We start from the raw sequence: 27,803 nt of genomic DNA on the forward strand, positions 1-27,803 counted from the left end.
GAAAACAACCCACAGATAACACAGTACTCTCTGCCTGTCCAGTCGTGCTTGGTGGTTTGCCTGGATCTCCTGGGAAACACAGAGAGTGAGCGTTTGCCCAAGCTCAACCTAGGAAGCAGTGTTGGGGTAGGTAGATTTGAGCACACACAGATAACCGTATAGAGCTGGTGTTCTCAGCTCTCAGGTGAGGCGCAAAGGATGCCATGAGGGAAGACTAGCAAATTGCAGAGTCCGTCTAGGGGAAGAGTGTAGATTCTGTGAAGGTGTAGAAATATGCGTGCGTGCATCTGCCTAATATTCTTTCATTGAAAAGGAGGCTTGGGATCTGTATGATTCTTGACTTTTGTGTAGTTGATCTGACCTCCCTGAATCCCTGTTTGAGGTGCTATTATCCTTGTTTGTTATCGAAAAGGGAACAGAAACACAGGTTATTAAGAAGCCCATGCAAACTTGTAAAACTGGCTGGTGATGGTGCAATCTGAATTCAGGGTCCTCTGTGCTGGGCAGTGGTCCCCGCATGGGCTTTTTGCCTCGAAAGCTGTCCAGCCACTTTCCCCATAGTTTACACGCCCTGTCTCTTCCCACTTCAACTCCCCGAACTTTCCTCCATTACCACCTCTAGTTTTTCAGCTAGAATGGTCGAGCTCGGTACCCCAGGGCTGCCGGAGGTGTCCGGGAGCCCCAAATCCACTCCAAAACGTTTTGAGACCCCTCCTATAAAAACGCTTGGAGCCCAGGCCAGACATGGGTGTGTCCCAAGGGCGATGCCTGCGGCTCGGGGCGGGGCGAAGCTTAACTAGGGATTTGGCTGTGGGGCGTGGCCAGGCAGTGGGGCGGGCCCTGAGAGCTGGGTAGTTGCAGGTGCCTCCTCCTCCGCCTCTCCCGGTCCCCGGCCGCGCCAGGCACTGTGCCTGCAGCCGTTGGAGCGCCTTTGTGCCTGGCTGGGGTGAGGCTGCGACCGCCCCTTGTACGCCCTGGTCCATTGTCTTCCCGGCTGGTGCCACCGCGGCCGCTGCAGCGCCGGGCCGGGTGGGCGTCCGCATCCCAGGCGCGCCGTGGGAGATGAAGCTCCCGAAGCTCCCGAAGCCGTGGTGGGCGGGCGGCGGCCTCCTGCACCTCACGCTGCTGCTGAGTTTGGCCGGCCTCCGTGTGGACCTGGACCTCTGCCTGCCGCCGCCGGCCGCCGCACTTTGGGAAGAGCTGCTCCCACTCGGTCCCACCCGCCCCGCCTCGGCTTCTAGTCTCTTCTCGGCCTCGGGAGGCTGGGGACGTGCCCCCCAGCTGCCTACCAAGGGCCGGCTGCTGCGCGAAGTGCGCGCGCTCGGAGTCCCCTTCATCCCCTGCACCCGCGTGGACGCGTGGCTAGTGCACAGCGTGGCGACCGGGGACGCAGACGGGGCCCACGGGCTGCTCGGCACCGCCGCCTCGTCGGCCGTGGGAGACGGTGCCCAGGCGCCCCCCGCGGGCGGCGGGGACCCTCGAGCGGCTCAGAGCAGCCCTCTGGCCGCCGAGGAGGAGGCGGAGAAGGCGGCAGAACCGACGGCGCAGGTGCGAGACGCCGGCGGGAGTCAGGTAACCTACAGGGACGCGAGCGAATGTTAGGTCTGCGCCCTCCGGGCTTGGAAGGACCGGCCCGGAGCCCTAGGGTCGCGACGGCTACACAGGGTCACACCCGCTCTCTCCTTTCTGCTTACCCTAGGTAGTTGTAGGTTGTGGAACGAATCTGCCCCACCTCTTTCTGAATGAAGGAGGTGGAATTTGATTTTGGGGAAAGTGGATGGAATCCGCTTGCGTGCGGAGAACACCCTTCCTTGTGTTTGATGGCTGTAGAGGGTAGTTTGGTAATGGGGAAGCGATAGGGGGATGGTGCTGTCCAAACCGTGGCATTTTAATCTTTAATCCGTACCCCGAATGCGTAAAGATGTCTTGGTGGGGAACCTGTGCAAGATCTGGAGGAGGCCCCGGTCTCCGCGAAGACGCGCCTCTCTCTGAAGAACCACGCACCCAACGCACGGGCAGGGCCCTGGCCCTGAATTTAACCTTACCTGTAGCCTGTTTGTGGTTGTGCTGTTGTGCTCCTGGAGTAAGGGGAGCCCCGGTGTTGAGTGCAGTTGGTCCCTCTGTGATTTAACCATCCACCTCCTCGCCTGGGAGTCCTCCCTACTGGAAACGTGTGAGATCCCTTATTTACATACACAAAGCACTCCAGTGTCCTTTGGTTGCCGGGTCTCTCCTTCGGATGAACTTTTTTTTTTTGTTGTTGTTGTTTTTAAAGGCTTCCACAAGATCTGTAAACTGAAACCAGAAAGACCTCTGCAGCTAGAGAGTTCCTGCCTCCCCGGGAGTTTCCTTAGGCCCAGAGCTTGATGTTAACTGAAGTGAATCCACAAGTGTTTGTAGGATGTTGTTTTTGTGACAGCAGTCTTGTGCAAAATGGGGCTGAACTGGTTTGTTTGCGGCTCTTCAGATTTACCCTGTTTGTGCAGGCACTTGCCTGACAGGCTCCTCCACCCTTTCTTGGAGGGGTCATCGCAGTGAGGTGCTGGTGATTCACTGCTCTGCTGATTTGATCCCTTCCTCCTCCCAGGGATGGGAACTAATGGGGTGGGGGCCGGTGTTAGCCTTGGTAGGCTCCTGTTGGTGTAGCACAGACAGGAAGCCGTGCCCCGTTCCACCTCACAGATCTGAAGCCCAAGGGAGAGGGCTGTCACCCCTGGAGGGGCACTTCTCATCTTAGGAGCGCCTCTGCCTTTTCTGGTCCCGTGAAGTGTGGGTTTGAACTCCAAGGTGGATTCCGTATGAGGTGGCACCGCACTGCTCTCACAGCCCAATGTCATCCAGCTTGCTAAGTGTACAAGCCTTTGAAGGGGGAAGGGAAGCTTTTCCGAGAACTCTGGTCCCATCATTACCTGGTTAATACCTATGTGGGCTGGTGGGCTCGTTTCGGAGGCAGCTCTGAGGGCCTGGGAACTGAAACACAGGTTAAGAAACTGGAAGCCAGGAGAGGGTAGTGCACACCTTTAATCCCAGCACTCTGAGACAGAGGCCTAGTCTACACAGCAAGTTCCAGGACAGCCAGGGCTACACAGAGAAACCCTGTCTTTAAAAACAGAACAAAACCAAACAAACAAAAAGAAAAAAAAAGAAAAACAAACAAACAAACAAACAAACAAAAACCTCCTGCAAGGTAACAAAAGTGGCTGGTGATGGAGAGTGGAATCTGAACTCAGGTGTCAGACTCTCTCTCTCCTTGGCTGTGCTGGACTTGCTTTGTAGACCAGGCTGGCCTCGAACTCACAGCCATCCTTCTGCCTCAGCCTCCACACATGCTGGAATTACAGGCTTGCACCTCCACACTGGCTATCTTTCTCTTCTTACCCTCTGGGTCAGCCAATAGTCCTCACAAGAAGGACCTGGAGACCCTCTTTCTTAAAGCCATTGTGGTCTACCTCCTCCAGTCTCCCACCACCCTCTAACACTTCTCTTGGCAGTGCCTTCCCTGGCTGGGCTGGCATGTGTCCCTGCTGGACCCATGGTAGCAGTGGGATTTGGCTCTGTTCAATCAAGCAGTGATCAGTTGCCGAGCCCTTTAGAACTCTGGGAGCCAGGTCACTGTTGCGGTATGTGTCTGATTTGTACTTAAGGGAAAGAAACCCAAGGGAGGTCAGGGAACTTGGCTAAATCCACACATTAGTTAATGCCAGAAGTGGACTGAGTTCCAGAGTCTTCCGTCTCCCAGATTCATATATTAATTAAGTACTGTGGGCTGTACTCCGGTTCTGTCTATAAGAATGCATCTGGGATAGGATGAGTCAGCCCTGACTCAGCCTGTCTTCTGGCCCCAAGACAATTGCTTTCTGGTTCTGGATTTGTTTGTTTGCTTGTGGTCTGTTTGGTAGGTGGTGGTGGTGGTGGTGGTTTTGTGGTAGGGTGTCATGTGTCCCTCATTAGTCTTGAACTTGCTATATAGACAAGTGTGACCTTAAAGCCTTGAAGCTTACCCTTTGCCCTCTCTCTAGTGCTGAAATTACAGGCATGAGCCTCCACAACTAGCTTTATTGAGTATTGTTAGCCAGGCTGGCCTTGAACTCTTAGGCCTCTTGTCCCAGCCTCTCAAGTGCTGGGATTACAAGTGTGTGTCACCAAGCCTGGCTTGGTTATCAACTAGAGGCAGGTTATCAACTAGAGATCTCAGTGGTTAGGAGCCTTTGCTGCCCTTGTGGAGGACCCAGGTTTGGATCCGAGCACTCACATGGTGCCTAGCAACCATCTGTAACTCCAGTTCCAGAAAGATCTGACGCCCTCTTCTGACCTCTGAGGACACTGCATGCACACAGACAGACCTGTAGGCAAAACACTCATACACGTTAGGTAAAAATAAATACATGTTTTAAAAATCTTAATAAAATAAAAAGCAGGCTGTGCATTCATGATGAGGATCAGGACTCTGGGGAAAACGGCCTAGGGAAATAATGTCACTTCCTCCGTAGCTTATGTGACTCGCCGGAGTCCCAGGATCTCACTAGAAGTGGGAAAGTGAAGTTTTCCTGGAGGTGAGCTGTGGATGGGAAAAGCGAGTGTGAGGTGCCAGCTTGGTGCCTGGGTGGCACTTGTCCTTTCCCTACATTTAAAGTCTGTGCTTGTCGCCATTTGCCTCTTTCCCCTGGCCTTGTTTGTTTCTATCCAGCTTACTAGGGAGCGGTGTGTAGGCTCCATAGGAATGTGGGAGGAGAATTAGCTAACTGATCAATAATTCCAGTGACTTACATTGGAGTTGGGAGACGTTCTGTTTTTAGAGTATAATTTTCCATAGCTTTTATGCACATGCAGAAACATTTTGGAGTCGGGGATTTTCAAAGTATCGGAAGTAAGCACTGCTTTGATTTCACTTCTTAGAGCGGCAATCATCATGAAAACAGACTCTGGAATTCCCCAGAACTGACAGCTTCCTTTTTATAACCGTGGCCATTCACTTAGAACTGTCGGAGCTCTGCTCCGCCCGGGGAACTGTGGCTGCTCAAGAAATAAAGCTACCTGGCTTTCCCAAGTGGGGGCTCACAACTGTCTCTTACTGCAGTCCTGGTAACTCTAACACCCTCTTCTTGCCTCTGAGGGGCTGCAAGCATTTGCTGCCCTGGCAGAGGACCCAGGTTAGGGTCCTAGCATCCACACGGTGGCTAACAACCATCTGTAAGTCTGGTTCCAGACATTTGCACTGCATGCAGGCATACATGCAAGCAAATAGCCGAACACATAAGAGAAAATAACAAAAAATTAAAATAATGGTTCTGTCGCGTTAACTGTATGTCAGCATTTCAGAGAGCTTTGTTGGCAACTGAGTTGGTTGTGGTTGTCTTGTGGTTTTTCATCTCCTGTGACAGCAACCAACCCTCCGCTGTGTGAGCTACCCTACCAAATGTCCTGCCTTTCTTTGGGATGGTTCCTTCGGTTCGTAGAATCACTATGGTCCACGGATCATCCCAAGAATGATGGGGAGAGAAAGACCGTCTCTGATTTGAAGTAAATTTAGTTTCCATTTCAGAATCAAAGGTACCTATCTCCTGACGCCTAGGCGGTTGGTCAGAGGCGGGGAGCAAACGCTTGGTTTTCACTAAGCTGTGATGCAGGCGCCGTCTTCATTCACAGTGGCGCGGTTCCCCAGTGGGGTTTTCATTTTGCTGTTAGTGGGCGGTGTATAGGTATACCTTGGCCCCTTGAGGAGGAAAGAACGGCGTAGCCATTGTACGAGGACCCACAGATTGGGCGCTTACATAGAAACCTATTGGGAGACAGGAAGTCCAAAGCAGAGTGTCAGTAGAGTGAGTCCTTCCAAGGATGGATGGGAGAATCTGCATTTTGGTGGTTTGCCGGAGCTTCTGGTATTCTGTGGCTTTTGCTGCGCAGTCAGTCTCTGCCTCCCTTCCCCTTCCCATGTTTCCCTTCTGTAGGAAGGGCAGTCACATGGCGTCCACCCAGCGCTCTTTTTACCCAGTTATATTTGCAGTGACGCGGTTTATATGGCTGCCTTCTTAGGAGTTAGGACTTAAAGGGAACTGTGGAAGGGACAGTTTGACCTAAACCAGTCCCATCGCCCTTCTGTCAGGTGTACAGCTTGCTTGTACTTGAGCTATTAGACACGGAGTCAGTTAGTTTCTGTACGGGGCTGTTTGTGGCAGCACTCGGTGTGTCCTGATGAGAACTTTAAACCCTTGTCGCTGTCGTTTTGTTGTCTGTTTTGTTGCTGGGTTACAGAAAAATCTCTCTATCTGTTCAGTTATTCCCCACTTTGTCTTGCTGCTTAGCTCACATAGTAGGAGTCTAGTATACAGGGCACAGGGGTCAAGGGAGGCCAGTCTTGGAGTCACAGGGCTAGCGCCGAGCCAGGCCAACCAGATTGTCTCCATTGCATGTATGTCCTACCTGCCGCATACTTCACTGTCTCTGTAAAATGGGTGCTAACAGGGTTAGTGTGGATATGGTTAGCCAGTCAGGCTAAGCAGAGCTGGTATGCCGCTGGCCTTCGAATTTGCTACTGTCGATCATCCTGGCAGGGTTCCAGAGTCCCCCCTCCAGCCACACACACACACACACACACACACACACACACACACACACACACACTTTGTTCTGCTACCAGGGCTACCTCTGCTGAGGAGGCTCCACCAGCAAATCATTACCTTCTAGTCCATATTTTGTCATTCAAGGTTCCCCAGGTATGGCCACTGTGACACCAATCTTCCTGAACTAATAGCCTGCTGATCAGGTGCCTGTGACCTGCTTTCCAGCCCAAAACTCCTTCCCCTGCTCTCCCCAGACAATCCCCGGCTCACTCCCTTATCTTTTGCCCAGAATGCCATCCTTTCATTCCTCTCGTGTCTTTCACTGTTAAATCCTCAGGCTGGCTCAGCTGTCACCCAATCCTCAAAACACCTCCCCTTCCCTTGAGCCAACACTGCACCCCGTAGCCTTTCTTCTGTCACACGGAGCTACTGTGGACCGCAGTGTCCAGAGTGTGGCAGCTTCAGTCCACCCAAGACCAGGAGCAGAGTGCAGTGCGGCATGTACCGTCTGCAGGGTCAGTCTGCTGAGGCTTGCGCTGGGTGGATGCCCTGACTGCGATGAGCTGTGGGGTCCTTCAAGGCCAGATCACCAGGTAGAAAGTAGACAAGCTCTGAAATCCGTGACCACTTCCTGTCAGCCGCTCAAGTGTGCGGGGCCATTGAAGAGCAGACTTTCAAGTTGTCATTGTAATTGGGTCAGGTGTCAAGATTGAGGGCTGCCTGAGCTGACAGAGCAAGTTAGCGGCCTTGCCTGGAGTAGAACTGGTTGCTGTTCCTAAGCATTGCGTAAGCCACATCTCCCACCCACTTGGGAACTCCAAAGGGAAAAACAACCCGCTCCCATTGAGGGCAGCTTTGTGTGGAATGGCTCCACCGACGCAGCTGTGGTGGAGCTCATACAACTCTGAGCAGCTGGAGGTGGCAGAGGCATGCGCCCCAGTTGTTTAGGTCGGGTAGCAGGTGGTGGCTGGCAGAATGTGCTCGTGCCTTGGGAAGCCTCCAGGGCCTAGAACGGGGTTCCCATCTTCTCAGCCAGGCTTTGTCGGGATAAATGGAATGAGCAGAGTATGAATGAATAAACACACACACTCAGACAAATCAGGGAGTTGGCCAACACAGAGTTGTAGGGACTGGCACATGCAGACGGTAGGACAGTAGAATGCCCTGGCAACTCACCAGAGGCCGGGATGCTGCAGGCTTCTGGCCGGATTTCTCCTCCTGGAAGCCGCCATGTTGCTCCTGAAGTTTTGCGACCGATGGGATGTGGCTACTTACTGAAGACACTTCAAGTCAGCTGGTATAATGACACCCGTTGATTCCTACGGAGCGAATAGCGTTTGTGCGGTGGAGACTGTGGATGCTGGATACCTCGACAAGTAAAGCCACTTCAGCCCCGTTTCCTCCTGCAAACCTGCCTTTCTGAGTTGGTGAGAAGAGAATATCTGTATCCTTTTTGGAGTGTCTTGGTGAGGATTAAGTGGAAAAGCTCTGCTGGGTTCCTGTGTTTTAGGAAACGTCAGGTCTCCTGGAAACATCATCCTCTCCAGGCAACTGCTGGCAACCTCAGTAAGACAGAACGCCTTCTTTCCTGCTAGGGAACTCTTACTGGCAGTGGAAGAGCAGGAGGGTCAGGAACAGTGTGTCAGCTGACCCAGCAGGTGTTTCCAAGTTCAAACTTCTTTCATTTCCCACATTCCAGGTAACATTCCCCTGGATGAAAGTGGAATGGGCTGAGAAATGAGGAGCTGGCTTTCAAATAAATTAGTACTAATGATGAGGGGCCAGAAAGATGGTGCCCTAGGGAAAGGCTCCTGCCAGCAAACCAAAGGACATGAGTTCAATCCCTGGGACCCTGTAGTAAAAGGAGAAAACTGACTCCTGCAAGTTGTCCTCTGCCCTCCATATGAAATCATACACAAATAAATAAATGTCATGTTTTGTTTTGTTTTGAAACAGGGTTCCTCTGTGTAGCCCTGGCTGTCCTGGAACTCGCTTTGTAGACCAGGCTGGCCTCGACCTCACAGAGATCCACCTTTCTCTGCCTCCCGAGTGCTGGGTTTAAAGGCATGTGCCACCACGACCGGCTTAAATATCACCATTTTTTAAGTAAACTATCAGAACAGGAGAGAACTTTGCTAAGCATCTTATGTCATAATTGGGGCACAAGTTACACAGGTGCCTCCATGTGACATAGTGAATATCTGAGAGTATGTGTCTGCACCTCTGCAAATCCTGTCCCCAAAACTGTGATCAGAGAAGAGCTGAAGGTGAATAATTGAGGATTGGTAGAGTGCATGCCTAGTTAGCAGGAAGCCTTGGGTTCACCAGCTCCAAAACCCGTGTCATGCTTCATGCCTTTACCCCAACACTCAGGAAGTGGAGATAGGAGGTGCAGGAGTTTAAGGCCAGCCTGGGCTACATGAGAGCTGCCATTTTGAGGACCAGTTGGGCTGGGATAAACTCACATTAAATAAATAGACAATAAAGGAACAATATCTCCTCCCCCCCCCTGCAACACACACACACATGCACACCCCTCTCCACACACTCCCAATAAACTTCAGCCTGCAGAAGGGGCTGCATGCAAAAGCAATGGCTCCTGGGGGTTGGGGCGCGTGTCCTTGTGTCTTGAATGTTACAGCTTCTGTTTGAAAGTTGGCCTGGTTTTGGGTTGGCTTTGTTTTGTTTTTGTACTGGTCTTCCCTTAGTTAGCCACATTGAATGTGGGCCTTTTGTGTCTTCGCTTTGGCTGCCCGGGTCCGCTGCTGTCTAGCTGGCTCACAGCCTCCTCCAGGGGCCTGCAGACGTGGATTTGTGTACCTCGCATTTTACTGCTAAAACTTTCTAACGTATGTTACAAGTCAAGAAAATGGAACTAGGAAAGCAAACCTCTTTCCCACCCCCAGCATGTCTAATTCATAATGAGTCCTGACTCATCGTGAGCTTAAGGGATGTACACCTGGATCGGGAGGGTCATTAAAGAATCAGTACATGTCAATAGAGGAATATCGAATGGCAGAGAAACACTTAAGGAAATGCTCAACTCCTTAGTCGTCAAGGAAATGCAAACCAAAACGACCCTGAGCTTTCACCTTACATTCCTCAGAATGGCTAAGATCAAAGACTCAAGTGACAGTTCAAGCCAGAGAGGATGTGGAGAAAGGGGAACCCTCCTCCATTGCTGGTGGGAATGTAAACTCTTAAAACCACTTTGGAAATCAATTCGGCGCTTTCTCAGACAATTAGGAATAGTGCTTCCTCAAGATCCAGCTATACCACACCTAGGCATATATCCAAAAGATGCTTAAGTATACAACAAGAACATTTGCTCAACCATGTTCATAGCAGCTTTATTTGTAATAGCCAGAATCTGGAAACAACCCAGATGTCCATCAACTGAGGAATGGATACAGAAATTGTGGTACATTTATACAATGGAATTAAAAACAAGGAAATAATGAAATTTGCAGGCAGATGGTGGGAACTAGAAAAGATCATCCTGAGTGAGGTATCCCAGAAGCAGAAAGACATACAGGGTATATACTCACTCATAAGTGAATATTAGACATAATAAAATATAATAGGACAAACATAATAAAATCTGTACATCTAAAGAAGCTAAACAAGAAGGAAGACCCTGGGTAAGATGATCAATCCTCATTCAGAAAGACAAAAGGGACAGACATCAGAAGAGGGAGAAAAAAGGGAACAGGACAGGAGCCCACAGAGGGCCTCTAAAAGACTCTACCCAGCAGGGTATCAAAGCAGATACTGAGGCTCATAGCCCAACTTTGGCCAGAGTGCAGAGAATCTTAGGAAAGAAGGGGAGATAGAAAGACCTGGAGGGGACAGGAGCTCCACAAGGAGAGCAACAGAACCAAAAAATCTGGGCCCAGGAGTCTTTTCTGAGATTGATACTGCAATCAAGGACCATGCATGGAGATAACCTAGAACCCCTGCACAGATGTAGCCCATGGCAGCTCAGTGTCCAAGTGGGTTCCCTAGTAATGGGAACAGGGACTCAGTGGCTGGCTCTTTGATCACCTCCTCCTGAGCAGGGAACAGCCTTACCAGGCCACAGAGGAAGACAATGCAGCCAGTCCTGATGAGACCTGATAGGCTACGGTCAGAGGGAAGGAGATGAGGATCTCTCCTATCAGTGCACTGGGGGAGGGGCATGGGAGGGGAGGAAGGAGGGGGCTTCAGCTGGGATACAAAGTGAATAAACTGTAATTAATGAAAAAAATAATTAAAAAAATAAAAATCAGCACCCAGAGCCAGGCGGTGGTGGTGCACATCTTTAATCCCAGCACTTGGGAGGCGGAGGCAGGTGGATCTCTGAGTTCCGGGCTGTTCTGGTCTACAGAGGAGAGTTCCAGGACAGCCAGGGCTACACAGAGAAACCCTATGTAGTTTACATTTTAATTTAATTTATTTTTCTTTTAGCTTTTAGAGACAGGCTTTCTCTTTGTAGCTTTGGCACTCAAATTTTAGATCAGGCTGGCTTGGAACCCAGAGGTCTGCCTGCCTCTGCCTCCTAAGTGCTGGGATTACAGGTGTACACCACTGCGCCCAGCTTAAATTTTATTTTTAAACCAAAATTTAAAGAGAAAAAAGAAAGAAGGAAGGAAGGAATTCATACCAGGCTTCTAGCTGGCAATGGAATGAAAATGCCCACAGCCAAATGCAAATCCTGTTATTCACTCACTCACTCACTGTGTGACAGGTTAGTTGTCGGACTTCTGTGCCTCAGTTTCCTCCTCTGTGGAAGGAATGCTAACAGTATGTACCTTGTCAGGATGCTGGGCAGCTTAAATGAGGTAATAGCCATGGTACCTACAGGGAGAGCGTGGTAGACATGAGCTGTAATTATTCTAAACTGCTATTTAAAAAAAACCCAGGCCAAACAGGACACAGGCTGTCTTTATCTGGCTTCTTGGTTCTCTAGGCCGGATGACTCCAGCTTGCCTGCAGCCTAGAGACAGGCCTCGATTCTCAGCTCCCTCTGATGTCATCCCACTCACAGACAGTGCTCTGTTCTTTGTCTTTGAAGCTTCACCCAACCCTCAGAGTCAAAGCAGGTCTTGTCACTCCTCCCCCAGGTGAGAAAATGAAAGGGCCAGTTAGGCCAGCCGCAACTGCTCACAAAGGGCACCAAAGGGCACGTCAGGAGTGAAGAGCTCCACCCAGTCCTCAGGACCCGGTACAATGGAGTAAGCCCAAGCTGCCTTACGGGGGCTTTCAGGGGCCTTCCAAGAGAAAAAACAAAACCACAGGAGAAAAGACCAACTTTGCATCTCTCTCCCCCACACCCTGCTCATCACTCATACAGAAAGGCTTCCCTCCATAAACTCTCCTGGGTGACAGAGGCAAACAGGCCGCATAAGCTAATAGCCTACCAGGAAAGAAAAGGCCCAACAGGACAACACCTAGGTGCTGCAGAGAAAATCATGAGACTTTGGAGGCAGGCTGGTGAGAAGGTCCAAACTGAGGTTCTGATGTTCCTTGTACAGAAAGAGAGCAGGATATGGTAGGACAGGCCTTCCTGCAAGCGTCAGCATCTGAAAGAAAAAATCACATAAAGTGACCCTCCCCCCATGCCCACACACATTTATGTTGGCTTCCTAGGACACACATGGAACCTTTTTTTTTTTTTTTTTAATTTCGTAGTGAGGTTCCAGCCCACGAGAGTAAAACTCACCCACACACAAATGACTTAATGTAACTCAGTGACACAGTTAAATGGCCTGTGCTATGAGAGCATAGGCCACAGACCTCTACTGTAGCACAGACGCAGTCTCAGAGAGCACCCCTATGCCTCAGCTGTGAGCGAGCTGAGACGAGGGAAAGGCAGGAGCAGAGATGGCCAGGCTGCCCGATCTCTTTTAGAATGTTAATTGAGTGTTTTGGCAGCTGTTAGCAAGATTACCAAGGCTCCCGAGTCAGAAGCTATAAAAGGGATGATTCGTGCGTCTTGAAATGTATGAAAGGGGGGAGGGGCTGGAGAGATGGCTCAGAGGTCAAGAGCACTGCTTCCTCTTCCAGAGGTCCTGAGTTCAATTCCCAGCAACCACATGGTGGCTCACAACCATGTAAAATGAGATCTGGTGCCCTCTACTGGCCTGCAGGTGCGCACAGGGAGAACATTGTATACATGATAAATAAATATATAAATAAATCTGAGAGAGAGAGAGAGAGAGAAATGTTTGAAGGGGCATTTCCACAAATACTTAAAATACAAATTCCATTGTAGCCCTACATTACAGAATTCGGGAAACTGAGGGTCAAAGAGGCTTAGCAAGGAGTCCAAGTTGACACAGCTGCTGGGATAGGGTAGACCTTTTCCCTCAGTCAGCTTGTGGCTAAACCTCCTAGTATATGTCACCCTGGGTTTTGCAAGCTGTGATAGGATTTGTACCCATAGGTAGTGGCCTCTTTTCACTCTGTAAATCCAAATACTGTAACAGGGGCTCCTCTACCCATGGGTACCTCCTCCTCTCCGGCCCAGAGGCAGAATTGCTAGCTATTGGGTTGTCTTGGAAAGCATACTCTGAGGCTAAGTTCAGTGTTCCCATTTAGAAAGGGCACCCAAACGCAGGGTAGTTAAGCACTGTGCTGTCAGTGTTCCACTGAGCTGTTACGGCCCTGCCCCTTCCCACTTTGACCTTTTCAGTCATAGAATGAAGGCACCTGGGAAGGCATGACCTGATTTTAAATGAGGGAAGGAGAGACAGCTGTCCGCCGGTGCCTCAGGTCACCAACAGCCGTCACTAGTCCTTCCCTGTTGGGATGTCTGTATCTTCATGTGTGCCCCTAACCCAGGGTAATTCCTCGACTTCATCACTTATTAGGATCCTGGTACCCCTTGGCTTCCTAACTATCTGCCGCCAGCAATGAGATGAGTGAATGCACAGGGATCTTCTGAGAAGACGCCTGATGACCACCTGCTGCTGTGCAAATGAAACCATTCCTAGCCCTGGTGGGCATCAGTCAAGATGCTTCTGTTTGCCTTCCAGAGCTTATATCGTTGCTGGTGTGGTGATACACACTTGTGTCCCAGTACTTGGGATCTAAAGGCAAAAAGATCATGAGTTCAAGTCTTGCTTGGACTACAATTATGAGTTCAATGTTTTTATTTATTTATACAGATGTTTTTGTGTTTTTTAAACTCCTTTTAAAAGATTTGCTTTATTTTTTTATTTTATATATTTGCGTGTTTTGCCTGTGTGTGTGTGTGTGTGTGTGTGTGTGTGTGTGTGTGTGTGTGTGCACGTGTGCCTGGTCCCCTTGAAGGCTAGGAAAGGGTATCAACTGGAGTTACAAATGGTTGTGTGAGCCACAATGTGGGTTTGAGGACTCTAAGCTGAGTCACCTGCAAGACCAGCAAGAGCCCTTAACAGCTGAGGAATTGCTCCTGCCCTTTATTTTGTTTCTGCTTTTTGCTGGTGGTGGTTTTGAGAATAGGTCTGAGTACAGACTCCAGGCTGGCCTAGAATTTGTGGCAATCCTCCTGCCTCTGCCCTAGTATCTCTTATCTTTAGAACAAAAAGTGCTGTCTTGGGTTCATGTCTCCACTCCCTGCCATGACTGAATCTTGAGAGGATGGCCTGTCCAGTGGCATAGTTATTAGTTGTCCCCTCTCATTTACTCTTCACAAATGCCACTTGGCTTCCACCCTAAAGCAGTGTTGAAGGCCAACAGCCTATTAGCAATTCCCACGGGTTCTTAGGGCTGGAACCACCTTGAGGCATCATTGTAGCAGACCTGCCGAGTCCTTCTGAAACACGCTCTTGGATTCCAGGACACTGTGATGAAGAGACGTTCTTCTGGGCCAATCCCTTGTCCAAGTCATTTTGCTAAATAGATATTTTTTAGGGTAACCTTTTACCTCAAAATGTAATATAATTGGAAATAATAAAAATAAAGATAGGGGCTGGAGAGATGGCTCAGTGGTTAAGTGTACTGTCTGCTCTTCCAAATGGACCTGGGTTCAATTCCCAGCACCCACATGGCAGCTCACAACTGTCTGTAATGCCAATTCTAATGGATCTGACACCTTCACACTAATGCACATAAAATAAAATTAAATAATTTTTTAAAAATAAAGATAATTTCAGACTAAATGCAAGACTGAATGTGGTGGTGCGTTTCTTTAGTCCCAGCACTCAGGAGGCAGAGTCAGGTGGATCTCTGCGAGTTCCAGGCCAGCCTAGTCTCCGTAGCAAGTTCTGGGACAGCCAGGCATATACATAGTGAGGTCCTGTCTGCATGAAAAGGGGGTGGGATGGTGCTGGAGCGATGGCTCAGTGGACAAGAATCTAAGAGCACAGGCTGCTCTTCCGGAGGACTCGGGTTCAATTTTTAGCTCCTGCATGGCCGCTCACAACCATCTATACAATCCCACGGTGTCCAGTCCCTTCCTCTGGCCTCTGTGGGCGTTGCACACACATGGAGCACAGACACACAGGCGGGCAAAATTACTCATACACATAAAATAAAAATCTCAAAAAGAAATTTAAGCAAGAATATTGAATAATGTTGTTTACCAAGATTTTACAATTTCCCATTTTATTTTATATTAATAACTGTCAGAACACATAAACACATAATTCTTTTTTTACTGTCATGACACATTTAAAGAGTGAACCAGCACTACGGACTTCTTACTTAATATTGGATACATTTGTGTTTCCTAGGAGTGATTTTTCTTTTTCTGTATCCAGTTACCAAAGTAAGGAAATTTTGCTTCTTACTTCTTCTCTCCTCTTATGCTCTCCCACTATCTATCTGTCTCGCTCTCTCCCCGCCCTCATGGCTCACTCAGGCCCTAACTCCTCTTCCCTTCCCTTCCCTCAAATAAACCTCCCTGTATCAGGAAGGGGAAAAAAAAAGTGAGCAAGTTTATTGTGAATCTAGGATCATTGTCTTAGCCGGCTGCATTCAGAGCCCATGCCCCGGTAGCATCTAACTGATCACACCCGTCAGACACCTTTATTCTGGAATGGCTCCTCAGCATTAGATTAAGTATTGTTTCCTTCATAGCAGGGGGCATGGTGTCTGTCAACAGATGATAGTAGGCCATTTCTTAAGATGGTGTCTGCCAGGCTTCTCCTGTAGTGGTGTGGGGTTCTTTTGCGGTTGTTTTGGTTTGATCTACAGAATGACACTCTGAGGCTGTTTAAATGTCTTTTCATTATATTTAGCATCACCGTTTTGTTTTGTTTTGTTTAGTTATAGTCTACTGTGAGATATTTTTGTCCCACTCATTTGGTCATTTTATTCCTGAGTGGATTTGTCCTTTTGTTCAGCTCTTTAGTCAGTGAGTTGTGACTGATCATCACATGAGATAGGATTTCTCTTCCTGTTTCCGGTGAAGGTTGAGATAGGATGTCACTAGCTAGCCTGGAGCTTGGTATATATAGCAGATTGACCTTGAGCTCATAGAGATCCTCCTGCCTCACCCTCCCAAGTGCTGGAATTGAAGTTGTGTGTCTGTGCCTTCCCTTCACCCCGCTTCTGTGTGTATGGATGTTTTGCTTGCATGTAAGTTTGTACACCAAGTGTGTGTGGCGCCCTAGGAGGCCAGAAGAGGGTGTTGGATCCTTGGCAGTTATGGATGGTTGTGAGCCCCCATGGGGGTGCTGAGATGGAACCCAGATCTTCTGGAAGTATACAGCCAGCGTCCTTAACTGCAAAGCCATCGCTCCAGCCCCACCTGAAAGAGCTTTTAACCAACTGTTGGCCTCTTGCACTGCTATTCTGGTCATGTAGAATTTCTGTAACTTAAGACCTTCCCTGAATCATCCAGAATGTTACCAGCCCATCACACTGTAAAAGACATACACTCGCTCACACACAGATGGGTGCACACGTGTATACACACACACATACTCATATACACCGTGTATACACACACACAGAGCCTCCCAGACTATTGCTTCTTTGATCAGTTTCTGTATGGGATTGATCTAGCCTATGTGTGCTGTATGTGATGTCATAGGCATGTACTTCTGTTTGCATATTAGCATGGGTGTTCCTGTATATTGAATTACCTCACACATTACAGATCTTAGAAATTTTGTCCAACCACAGCAGCTTTATAAATAAAATAAGCCTTTGTTGTGAATCCAACATTTGGGGTTAGCAAGAGAAGCCTTGCCTGGACAAAAGATGAGCAGTAGAATGAATGGTGATCAGTGACCTCTCCCTCCCTAATTTAGGGAGGACTCTAAACTGTGGTACAGAAGAGTTTCTGCCACAGTCTAAGGAGGTTGTGCCTGATTTGCCTCCAACAGATATTTGCTAACGGGCGATAAACGACAGGTTCTGGAGTAGACAGCAGGCACACAGAGTCTCTGCCTTCAAGAAACTACTGTTGGTGTCAGCCTTGGTAACTCCAGCACTGTAGAGATAGAGACAGGTGCATCTCTGTGAGTTCAAGGCTGTTAATTCCGAAACCACTGAGCAGAGACTGCCACTCACAGATGCAGTTGGCAAGAGTGTTTTACTTCTCAAAAACCTGCATGCAGGGGTCAAACCATTTTACAAAATGGCGACCCTAGACAAAGGTGCACAGGCCTTTTTATAGGAAACTAGGGAAATTCTAGCAAAGGTTAGGTAATCTAAGACCTCATTGGTGGGTACCAGGTAAGTTACAAGGACCAGTTCCTCACTGGCTTGAGTCCAGGTGGTCAATGGGCGGCATTCCTGTGCCATGAATGTTTAACTACAGGATGAGATAAGGCTGCCCAGCCAGATGCCCCATCCTGAGACAAGATATTTTCCCATTCTTGTGGTTATTTCCAGGCTGTTCCTTGGGTAGGGGATTTTATGGTCTTGTTCCTGGAATTGGTGACCTATGGCCTAGTTCCTGGGACTGATGACTTTTCTTTTAATGTCAGGCCTGGTCCTAAAATGATGACAAAATAGTGTTTATGTCTTCCTCTCAAAGGCCAGCCTGGTCTACAGAGTGAATTCCAGGACAGCCAGGGCTATAAAAGAAAGAGATCCTGTCTCCAATAAATAATTGGATGGATGGATGGATGGATGGATGGATGGATGGATAGATGAATAGATTGTATAGATAAAAATAAAGTAAGTAAGTAAAAAAGAAGAAAAAGATTGGGAGCTGGGAGATGGCTAGGTGAGAGTGCTTGTCCTAGCAGGGCATTGGTGGAACATGCCTTAATCCCAGTCCTTGGGAGGTAGAGGCAGGCAGGCTGTATGAGTTGGAGGCCAGCATGGTCTACAGAGTGAGTTCCAGGATGGCCAGGGCTACACAGAGAGACCCTGTGAGGGGGCAGGGATGCTTGTCCTGCAAGCATGGAGACCTGAATTCAAATTCCCATGTAAAATTTGGGCACAGCCACTGGGTACCTATTACCCAGTGCCATGGGGAACAGAGACAAGAGGAATTTGGGGGCTTGGCTTGATGGCTGCTAGCCTAGTTCCAGGTTCAATGAGAGGAAATAAAGCAGAGTGATAGGGAGCAAGACACCCAGCACCTTCCTCTGGCTTCTGCATGTATATGCAGAGTGCATGTATGCAGGTAGAGAGAAGCTACCATTTTAGTGGGGCAGACCATAAACAAATAAATATAGCTGATGTTAAATGGTACAGAAAAAATGGCTAGGTGTTGGCAGTAGAGGTGCTTTTTTAAAAACACGTAGAGGGGCTGGAGAGATAGCTCAGTAGTTAAGGGCATTGGCTAATGGGTGGTGGTGGCACTCAGAGTCAGAGACAGACAGAATTCTGAGTTCAAGGCCAGCCAGGCTACACAGAAAAAAACCTGGCTTGAAAAACAAACTAAAGACAAACAAAAGAGTACTAAGTTTGATTCCAAAAAACCTAAGTTTGATTCCTGCCATCTCTGTGGTGGTGGTGTAGGACTATCTGTAACTCCTACCCTAGGGGATCCAACACCCTCTGTGGACTTCCATGAAACCAGGCACACATGAGGTATACAGACATACATTCAGACAGTACATCCATGCACAGAAAGTAAAAATAATAATAAAAGAAATCTTTAATATGTCAGAGAGGGAGAGCTAAGAAAACATGGGGATGATAATATTTGAAGAGAGAGTGATTTGAGGACAGAGCTGTGGGACATTGCTCATTTTAGAGATCTGAGGATCAGGAATCAGCAACTTAGAAGTCCCCGGTGACTTAAAAGAAAGAGGTGGGGTGCACAAGCTGTTTCCAGAAGGAGGCAGTGGAAACTGAGTTGGAATTTGTTGATGGGTGAGATATAAGAAGGATGGAGAGCCTTTAGATTTGGAACACCCTGGCACACCGCTTCAGTGGAACAAAATTCCTCATTGAAATGGATTTGAGAGAGAGCACACTGGGTACAGATCACTCCTGAAGAATTTTCCCTTAAAAGTAGGCAGAAAAATGGGTTGGAATCTAAAGGGGAGATAAGGGACCAAGGGAAATGTTATGTAGTCGGATGCTCCTGCGCACAGTAGGTGGCTAATGGGGATTGTCCATTGGTGGGGAACAACAACAGAGAGAAGAAGAGCAGCAGGAGCCACTTGTGAACATCAGTGTCCTGAGAAGCGTGCTCGTGGAGAGACCCACTGCCCTGGGGACAAAACACTTCAGTGTCTGGAGGGAAAGTGGAGAATCTCAGAGTGAGGTACAGCTGGACTGGTAGAGACGACACCAAGAAAACCAATGTCCCGGTCCCCACCCCCATTGGCCACCTTTGTAGATGTTTGTTTTATTGACATTTACATTTTTTAAACCTTTCTGTGTGTTGGAGGAAGTGGAACCTTGGGTTATTCCTGTTAGCATCAGGCTCCTATAAATGAAAAAAACTCTCCTGGAGAGTGGTGGCAGGTGCCTGAAGTCTCAAACTCTGCAGGTTTAAACAAGAGGGCTACAAGTTCAAGACCAGATTAGGCTACACAGAGAGATCTTATGGATAAAAGGAAAGGGGGGAGAAGAGCGGTTGAGGCAGCCTCATGTCTGTAATCCCACTGCTGAGGGTGAAGGCTGAAGCAAGAAGATTGCAGCAAGGCTAAGGCCAGCCTGAGTTCCATTCTTCAGAGTGAAACCTTTGTTTCAAAAAGAAAAAGAAATTGAGAAGAGATGTTTGAGTGATGTAACAGTTGAGTGAACTCTGCCCAGGCTTTTGGTATCAGAGTGGAACCTGTCGGCAGCTAGTGCCTCCTCCACTGTAACATTTGACTGGCTTAGAAGAGTCTCTCTCCACTTAAAAAACTGTCTTAGAGAAAGTGAACTAAAAGCAAACATCTTCTTGGTAAATAAGTTAAAATGAAATATCTAAGCCAAAGGAGGTGAGGGGGTGAAGCCAGGCATGGTGGCAAACGCCTATAATCCCAGCATTTGGGAGGCAGAAGCAGGTGGATCTCTGAGTTCAAGACCAGCCTGGTCTACAAAGCGAGTCCAAGTCAAGGCTATACAACCCTCCCCCCCCCAAAAAAAAACAATAAATAAATAAATAAATAGATAGATAGATAGATAGATAGATAGATAGATAGATAGATAAATAAATAAATAAATAAATAAATAAATAAATAAATAAATAAATAAGCAAGCAAGCTCTAAGCCAAAATAAAAATAGTTTTCTGGTTGTAAAAGGAGTATACATTTGGTCTATAAAATGAATCAAACCCTTTCCCAGCCTGTCCACACCCCATCTGCCTTTCAGAGAGAACACAATACATAATTTGTAAAATACTGCTTCCTGGATTTTTCTACATACATATGTGTATTTATGTGTATTATATTTGATAATTATTTGCTTGTAGCTTATGTCTCTGATCAGTTTTCAACTAAGAATTAAATAAAAACTGCCTGCTGGGAACATTGATTTTGAAATGTAATATAATTTGTTCATCATTTCAATTTAGGGGCTTTATAGATTTATACAGTTTGGGTTATAGAGACTAGAAGTCTCAGGAGTGCATAAGGGGGGCGGGACACAAAACTGTCCTTTGTTTTAGAATCGAATGCTTCTTTGATAGTGAATAATGAGGCGCTAGCCTCAGCTGATAACTGGGTTTCACTCAACAGTAAGTACAGTGCCATTCTAAAGATTTTTCATATTTGTTGATAATGGTTTTTTGCTTAGCACATTTTGGGGTGTTTTGTTTTTGTTTTTAAACAGGAGAATGAGCTACTAAAAGAAAAGAGTGAAGCTGTGGATCACAGTTCCCAGCATGAAGAAAATGAGGAAGGGGTGTCAAGCCACGCAAAATCACTACAACAGAGTAAGAAAGATGAAACCAAAATGACAGACACACCTGACTGGGAAGCAGAGAAGATCACTGAGTCTAGAAACCAGGTGAGCAGGTGAGAAGGTTTCAGGAGGCTTGCCATTTGCCTTTTATAAGGACTTTGTGTTGTTGATGAGTTCTGTGTCTAAGTATACACTGACATAAAAACACATTTAAAAGTTTGTGTGTAAGCCAGGCATGGTGGTGCACACCTTTAATCCCAGCACTCAGGGAAGCAGAGGCGGGCGGATCACTGTGAGTTCAAGGCCAGCCTGGTCTAAAAATGGAGTCCAGGATAGCCAAGGTGACACAGAAACTATCTTGAGAAACCACCATCTCGAAAAGCCAAAACCAAAACAAACAAAAAAAGGTTATATGTGGCAGTTGTACTTACAAAGCAATTAGCCCAAAGCATTTTCTCCGGTTATAGACAGAACTTATTAGCAGGAATGTTATTTATGTTTACTAAGTCAAGGAGTAAATGATAGCTGGCATCCAGATTAGCCTGGCTAGGTCTGGGAGGTCAAACGAAGGGCCATCCTTAGAAACATTTCTCTCAATTTCCATAAAGCTTAGACCCAAGTCCTCAGTCTGTCAGTGGGTCAGGCCAACCACTGGTGCCCAATAGCCCATTTCCTAACTCTGCCCTCACCTAAGGGGCGAGGTCCAAACTCCTTCTAAAGGGTATCTTTCTGTTCTCTTGACTGAACAGGGTGACCCCAGGTTTCACGTGGGCCATACCCCAGTTATGACTTAGCCCTGCTATGGTCCTAGCCACAAGTCTGTCAGAGTTGCTCCACATAGACCTGGTGGTTAATGGACATGCATGACATTTTCACCTGCGAAGTGCATCCTTGTCCTGATGGTTTTTTCACCGTGACCAGCTGCAGTACCTGCCTTCTCTGGGAGGTGGAGTCTGGAGCTCAGTCCTGAAAACCCTTAGATGATGGGGAGTCCTATCCCCTGGCACTTACATAGCCCTCATCACCATGTAACGTCACACCAAGAACCTGACTGCGGAGTTGATGTAAAATCCACAGCTCTCATCTTTTTTTTTTTTAATTACACTTTATTCACTTTGTATCCCCCCATAAGCCCCTCTCTCCTCCCTTCCCTATCCCACCCTCCCTTCCCCTTCTTCATGCATGCCCCTCCCCAGGTCCACTGATAGGGGAGGTCCTCCTCTCCTTCCTTCTGATCTTAGTCTATCAGATCACATCACGAGTGGCTGCATTGTCATCTTCTGTGGCCTGGTAAGGCTGCTCCCCCTCAGGGGGACGTGATCAAAGAGCAGGCCAATCAGATTAAGTCAGAGGCAGTCCCTCTTCCCATTACTTTGTAACCCACTTGGACACTGAACTATGGCCAACTGTTGGGCTGAGTGCATGGAATCTTATGTAAGAAGTGGGAAATAGTAAGAGCTGGAGAGGACGGGAACCATACAAAGAGAGCAACAGAACCAGAAAATTTGAACACAGGGAACTTCCTAGAGACTCATACTCCAACTAAGGACTATTCATGGAGATAACCTAGAACCCCTGCACAGATGTAGCACAGCTCTCATCTTAAAGGGAATAAGAGAGTTTATTCTGGAGTCATTTTGAGTGACCATGGCCCAGGAACAGAGATTTACTTTACTTCTAATTCCATGTTCCAACATGGAAGCAGTTTCACGAAGGTTTTTCCATATTGGCAAGTTTGATGAGTACATTGGTGAGTACATCAGAGAGGCAGGTACAGTGAGATGAGGGCAGCTTTTCTAGAGGTCCACCCAGATGCTAGCTGAGCTTTTGGGTTGGTGGAAGCTAGTGGTCTGCTAAGTGAATAGGTCTCAAAAGGTTTTATCTGGTAGTTGCGGGTTAGTTCTGACACATGTAAGGAATGGCTATTCCGAGGGCTAGAACTAGCCCAAGATACGGTAACTAGAGGGTGCTCTCTTTATCTGCCCACCACTCTTGACCCCCTTCTGGCCTTTCTCTTTCTAGGAATGCAGTTGTTCTTATACTACGGGTAAAACCTAGGCCAGGAGCACAGCTTCTAGAGATTCACATTAAGAAATCCCTCTGGGAGCTGGGCGTGGTGGCACAGCCTTTAGTTCCAACACTCAGGGAGGCAGACTCCAGGACAGCCAAGGCTACCTACACAGAGAAACCCTGTCTTGTGAAACCAAAACAAAACAAACAAAAACAAAAAAGAACTCTCTGGTTGGGCTAGGAATACAGGCCAGTGGTTGAATAATTGCCTAGCACCATGAGGCCCTAGTCCAGTCCTAAACACTACCAAGAACAAAAGCCAAAACACTCTCAGGTCATAGTAGCTTAGCAGCTCTTAAGTACAAAATTAAACACCCTACCTCCTCATCTGCTGCACCCTCAACTGACAAATCACACTGAGGTCACAAGATTGTCCTCCCTGCTGGTGAGACTGTTTTCCTCCAGGGGCAAGGATAGTAAGAGCTTAGGAAGGTGGTTGACTGGGCCCAGCAGGTGGTGCTTTCACTTACTGATTGGATATATAAAAAACTTTTGGATATTTATAGGCAACTGTTCCATATTTGTAGACATTTTCATTTGCCCCCAGATGGTCCTGTTAAGATTTCTGAATGTTCACTGGCATGCCTCCCCTTACTGGGTGGTCTTTGGCTGCCTAACATGTCTCTAGACACTTGCTCACTTCAAGGAACATTTAACAATCTGTAAATGGTCTCCTTAGTGCTTCTTTTGCCCCCCTTTTTGAAAGGAAGAACACACCTGCCTTTTGCTCCCTTAACCTCTCCAGCTTCAACCTTCATCAGCCTAGTTTCACTCTTAAAATCGAGAAGCCATAGTACAGGCCTATAATCCCAGTGACCTGGGATCCAGAGGTATGACTGAATGTTCAAGGCCAACCAGGGCAACTTACCAAGACCTCATCTCAAAAGACAAAGATGCTTCTTCAATCCACCTTCTGTAGTGCCTCAGTCAGCTGAAGAAAAAGCTGTTTCTACTGTTCTTTAATTTACTATGCAATTCTCTATTGCCTCGTGCTAATGGTTACTATTTCTCCTCACATGTTGGTGTCTTTCTCTTTATTCCCTCATTGGCCTTTCCAGGAAGGAAAGTTTCTCTTAATTACTTGTGGTAACTAAATCACTATTAGAAATGGTAGACTCGTTACATATGGAGATAAAGAGCTGTAAGACAGCAGTTTGGATCAAACTTTGCAGAACATATTCAACACCCAAAGCAGGGCACTTTGTCTTACGTAGCCCAATTCCTGATCCTCCCAAATGCTGGGATTGTAGGCAGTGCTATCACTCCTTGTCATGCCTTACCAGACTCATGTCCCTAGCCTGGGTCACTGTGTACTGCAAATTTTACCTTTGTTCTCCTTGAGATGCTGTGTGGCCGAAGTTAGTCTCAAATGTGGAAACCTGTGAGCTTGTGATCCACCGCAGCCTCCAAAGTAGCAGTATCTCTCAGAATACCACTGGCAATATCCATTTTTGAAAAAGAAAAAAATGTTGCATGTATGCTGATTTACCTGCCTGTATGTCTCTGCCTGATGCCTCCCGAGGTCCTAAGAGGGCCTCAGATCCCCTGGAACTGGAGTTTACAGGTGGTTTTCAGCCACCATGTTTTGAACCTGGACCCTCTGCAAGAGCAGACAGCACTGTTAAGTGCTGAGCCAGTTTTCCAGGCTTTCTTTTGAGTAGCACATTTTAATAGAATCTTGTGTCCACTAACAGGTATCCTAGCGCAGGCTATTATTTTGTGTGTGCCAGGCATGTGTAGGAGGTCAGAGGACAATGTGGTGGAGTCTGTTCTTGCCTCCACTTTGACATGGCTCCAACTCAGGTTGTCAGACTTGTGCTGAGAGGGCTTTACCGTCTGGACCATCCTTCCATCCTTGCTGGACAGTTTAAAATAGTGATACAAGAATGAACTTAAGTTTAGAATTTAATTGGGAACTAAAATCAAAAGGGTTGGAACCAGGTTTGAAGGCAGATACTAGAGATTAAGACCTCAAAATCCATGTCCAAGGGGATATGAGCTGCTAACATAAAATGCTAATGGGAAACAGAACTAATCATCTGCTAGAAATCAGAACCCTTAGATATATAGTCAAAATGAGTCTATAGTTAGTAACCCTTGAAGCAGAAGATTTATACAAAATAGCTCTCAGCAAAAATGAACTTTAAGCTGGGTAATAGGCGCACACACACTGGGGAAGCAAAGGAAGGTGGATCTCCGCGAGTTCCAGGATAGCCAGGCTGTTACACTGAAAGACCTTTGTCTCGAAACCCAATCCCTCCCCACTCCTGGAGAGAAAAAAAAAAAAAAACTCTTAAAAGAGCCAGATGTGATGGTACATGCCAGATTTCTTGGCACACAAAAGGCTGAGGCAGGAAGCTTGCTGTAAGTTCCAGACCAGCCTTGGTTATAAGGCCCTCTCAAAACAAACAAAAACAAAAAACAAAAAACTCAAACTAAGATTTCAGTGTTTTTCTAATGGTAATCATTTTCTGTTTATATTCAGAGCCATCTACATTGGTCAGATACATCTTTCTCTCTGGAAGATTTATTTCAACTGCTTTCATCACAGCCTGAACATTCCCTGGAGGTAAAAGGAACCTTAACTTGTATTTAAACGCTACCACCCCCAACAAAACAAAACAAACCTTGAGCTGACAGACGTCTATGTAAATTAAGGAATCCTACTTGAAGACATAGCAATTTACTAAGTACATTTATAGAGCTCAAAGGGTTAATTTTCATAGAAACAACCACTTGGAGAATTAAAGCATAGGCCATTTTGTCACATTTAGACATCCAACAGTTAACATCCATTCTGGTGTTAACTGTTTTCCTGGTAGAATGCCTCTTAACCTCTCCTCAAGATTGCTCACTTGCTTATCCTTGACCCTTCACAATGTGGATTTCGGCTTCAAATGCATTGAGATCTGTATCCTAAAATTACAAGGCTTAATAACTGAAATAGCCAGCTTAATTCCCTGATTATTCAAGACCTCTTAGCCCTAGGAACAGCAGCACATTGATTTGAGATCACATTATTATCTTAAGCAGGGACTTGTTCAGTCAATAGTATATCCATATTAGTGCAGATAAATTGACAAAAAAAAAAAAAGTGAGCTTATATCAGATAATGGAACTCCTTCTGAAATTATAACTTTTGTTCTTCAGGGCATCTCATTGGAAGATATTCCACCTTTTCTGAGCAGTGTCAATGAGAGTGTGAACTCCTTAGCACATAACACAAATTTGAGCCAAGCTATAAGCCATGATGTCAATCTTCATGAAGCCATGCTGTTGTGCCCCAACACTACCTTTAGAAGAGATCCAACAGCAAGGTCTTCACAGGCACAAGAACCATCTCTGCAGTTAAATTCTCATAACAACCCTGAACAAGTCATCCCTGCCATGTCTCTTCCACCTGCTGACAATCAAATGAGGAATCTAACAAGCCAAGATGTCCTGTATGACCTTGACTCAAATATATTTGATGGAATAAACCTAATGTCATTAGCCACAGGTTTCAGTCCACTGGAAGTCTCTCAACTTTTTGAAGAACCGGACTCTGATTCTGTGCTCTCATTAAGTTACAATAGCACCTCCATTACCAAGTCTAATTCTTCTCACTGCATGTGTGATGGTGCTGTCGGTTACAGTAGTGACCTTCAGTCTCTTTGTCATGATTTGGGTGCCGTAGGAGGCTGCTACCCAGAACCCTGTAAACATTGTCATACGGATCACAGGACCGTATCTGGCTTTCATGGGGATCTTGAATGTCAGCAAGTATTTCATGACCACACTTACCACTTACAGTCAGGTGTACCAGAGCCCACACCTCAATCTTTTACATGGTCAGGCAAGTCACAGAAAATCAGTGAGTGCCTTGATGACCCAGACAGAAACTTGAGCCGTGATGAACAACGTGCTAAAGCTCTGCATATTCCCTTTTCTGTAGATGAAATTGTCCACATGCCTGTTGACTCTTTTAACAGCATGTTAAGCAGACACTATCTGACAGACTTGCAAGTTTCTCTCATCCGTGATATCAGACGAAGAGGAAAAAATAAAGTTGCTGCTCAGAACTGCCGTAAACGTAAACTAGACATCATATTAAATCTAGAAGATGATATATGTAATTTACAAGCAAAGAAGGAAGCCCTCAAGAGTGAGCAAGCTCAACGTAATAAAGCTATTATTATAATGAGACAGAAGCTGCATGACCTCTACCATGATGTTTTTAGTAGGTTAAGAGATGACCAAGGTAGGCCAGTCAATCCAAACCACTATGCACTTCAGTACAGCCAAGATGGAACTGTTTTGATTGTACCCAAAGAACTGGTACCATTAAGCCATAAAAAGGAAGCCCCAAAAGGAAAGAGAGAAGAAACTGAACAGCTCCAGTGACCTCCATCACAAACTTCAAGCCTTAAAAAGCACTGCTACTTAGTTAAGGCTTTAAGTTTGAATTGACAAATGTTTAGGACTGAAGATTATGCTTCTGTGAAGTTGGGGAATCCACACATTTTCATGGACCATTACTGCACTATGACTCATACCTATGTTAAGCTCCCAGAACTTTTACAGTCACCTTTTGATAAGGTGCTCATTTGAAAAAGCTGAGATGTTTTCGGCTTTAAGTGGAAATAGCCCTAGTTTTTTCTGAAGTTTTTTTAATATTTAACTTGTGAAAGTGTGAAAATAAATTTTATATTTGAATATTTCAGCCAAAGTCCAAACTTTGTTTTCCTTGTTTGTCCATAAAATGCAGTTTCTTAACAATATGTCTCTAAGGCTAATTACTGTCAAGCTTCAAACCAAAGTACCCTAGCTTTATGAATCCGTACACAGTAGTACTACTCTGTGGCAATAACCTCCCAACCTAAAATATTAAGTTAGATGAACAGCTACTAAGCTTACCATCTTAAAACACGGGTGTTTTAAAAAATTTACATGAACCAGATTAAACAGAAATTATCTCAAGTTCA

General features: G+C 46.7%; 1 protein-coding gene across 1 annotated transcript; it reads left to right on the forward strand.

The window, feature by feature from the left end:
- Nucleotides 1-847: 847 nt before the first annotated feature.
- On the forward strand, nucleotides 848-27,534 carry Nfe2l3 (NFE2 like bZIP transcription factor 3). The gene is made up of 4 exons (XM_055611901.1): nucleotides 848-1,572; nucleotides 20,698-20,874; nucleotides 25,325-25,408; nucleotides 25,990-27,534. The coding sequence occupies exons 1-4, from the start codon at nucleotides 1,063-1,065 to the stop codon at nucleotides 27,220-27,222; spliced, it is 2,004 nt and encodes a 667-aa protein (XP_055467876.1). The 5' UTR covers nucleotides 848-1,062; the 3' UTR covers nucleotides 27,223-27,534.
- Nucleotides 27,535-27,803: the final 269 nt, after the last annotated feature.

Source organism: Psammomys obesus, unplaced genomic scaffold (genome assembly GCF_907164565.1).
Source record: "Psammomys obesus unplaced genomic scaffold, mPsaObe1.curated_primary_1811, whole genome shotgun sequence".
In the NCBI taxonomy this organism is placed as follows: domain Eukaryota; kingdom Metazoa; phylum Chordata; class Mammalia; order Rodentia; family Muridae; genus Psammomys; species Psammomys obesus.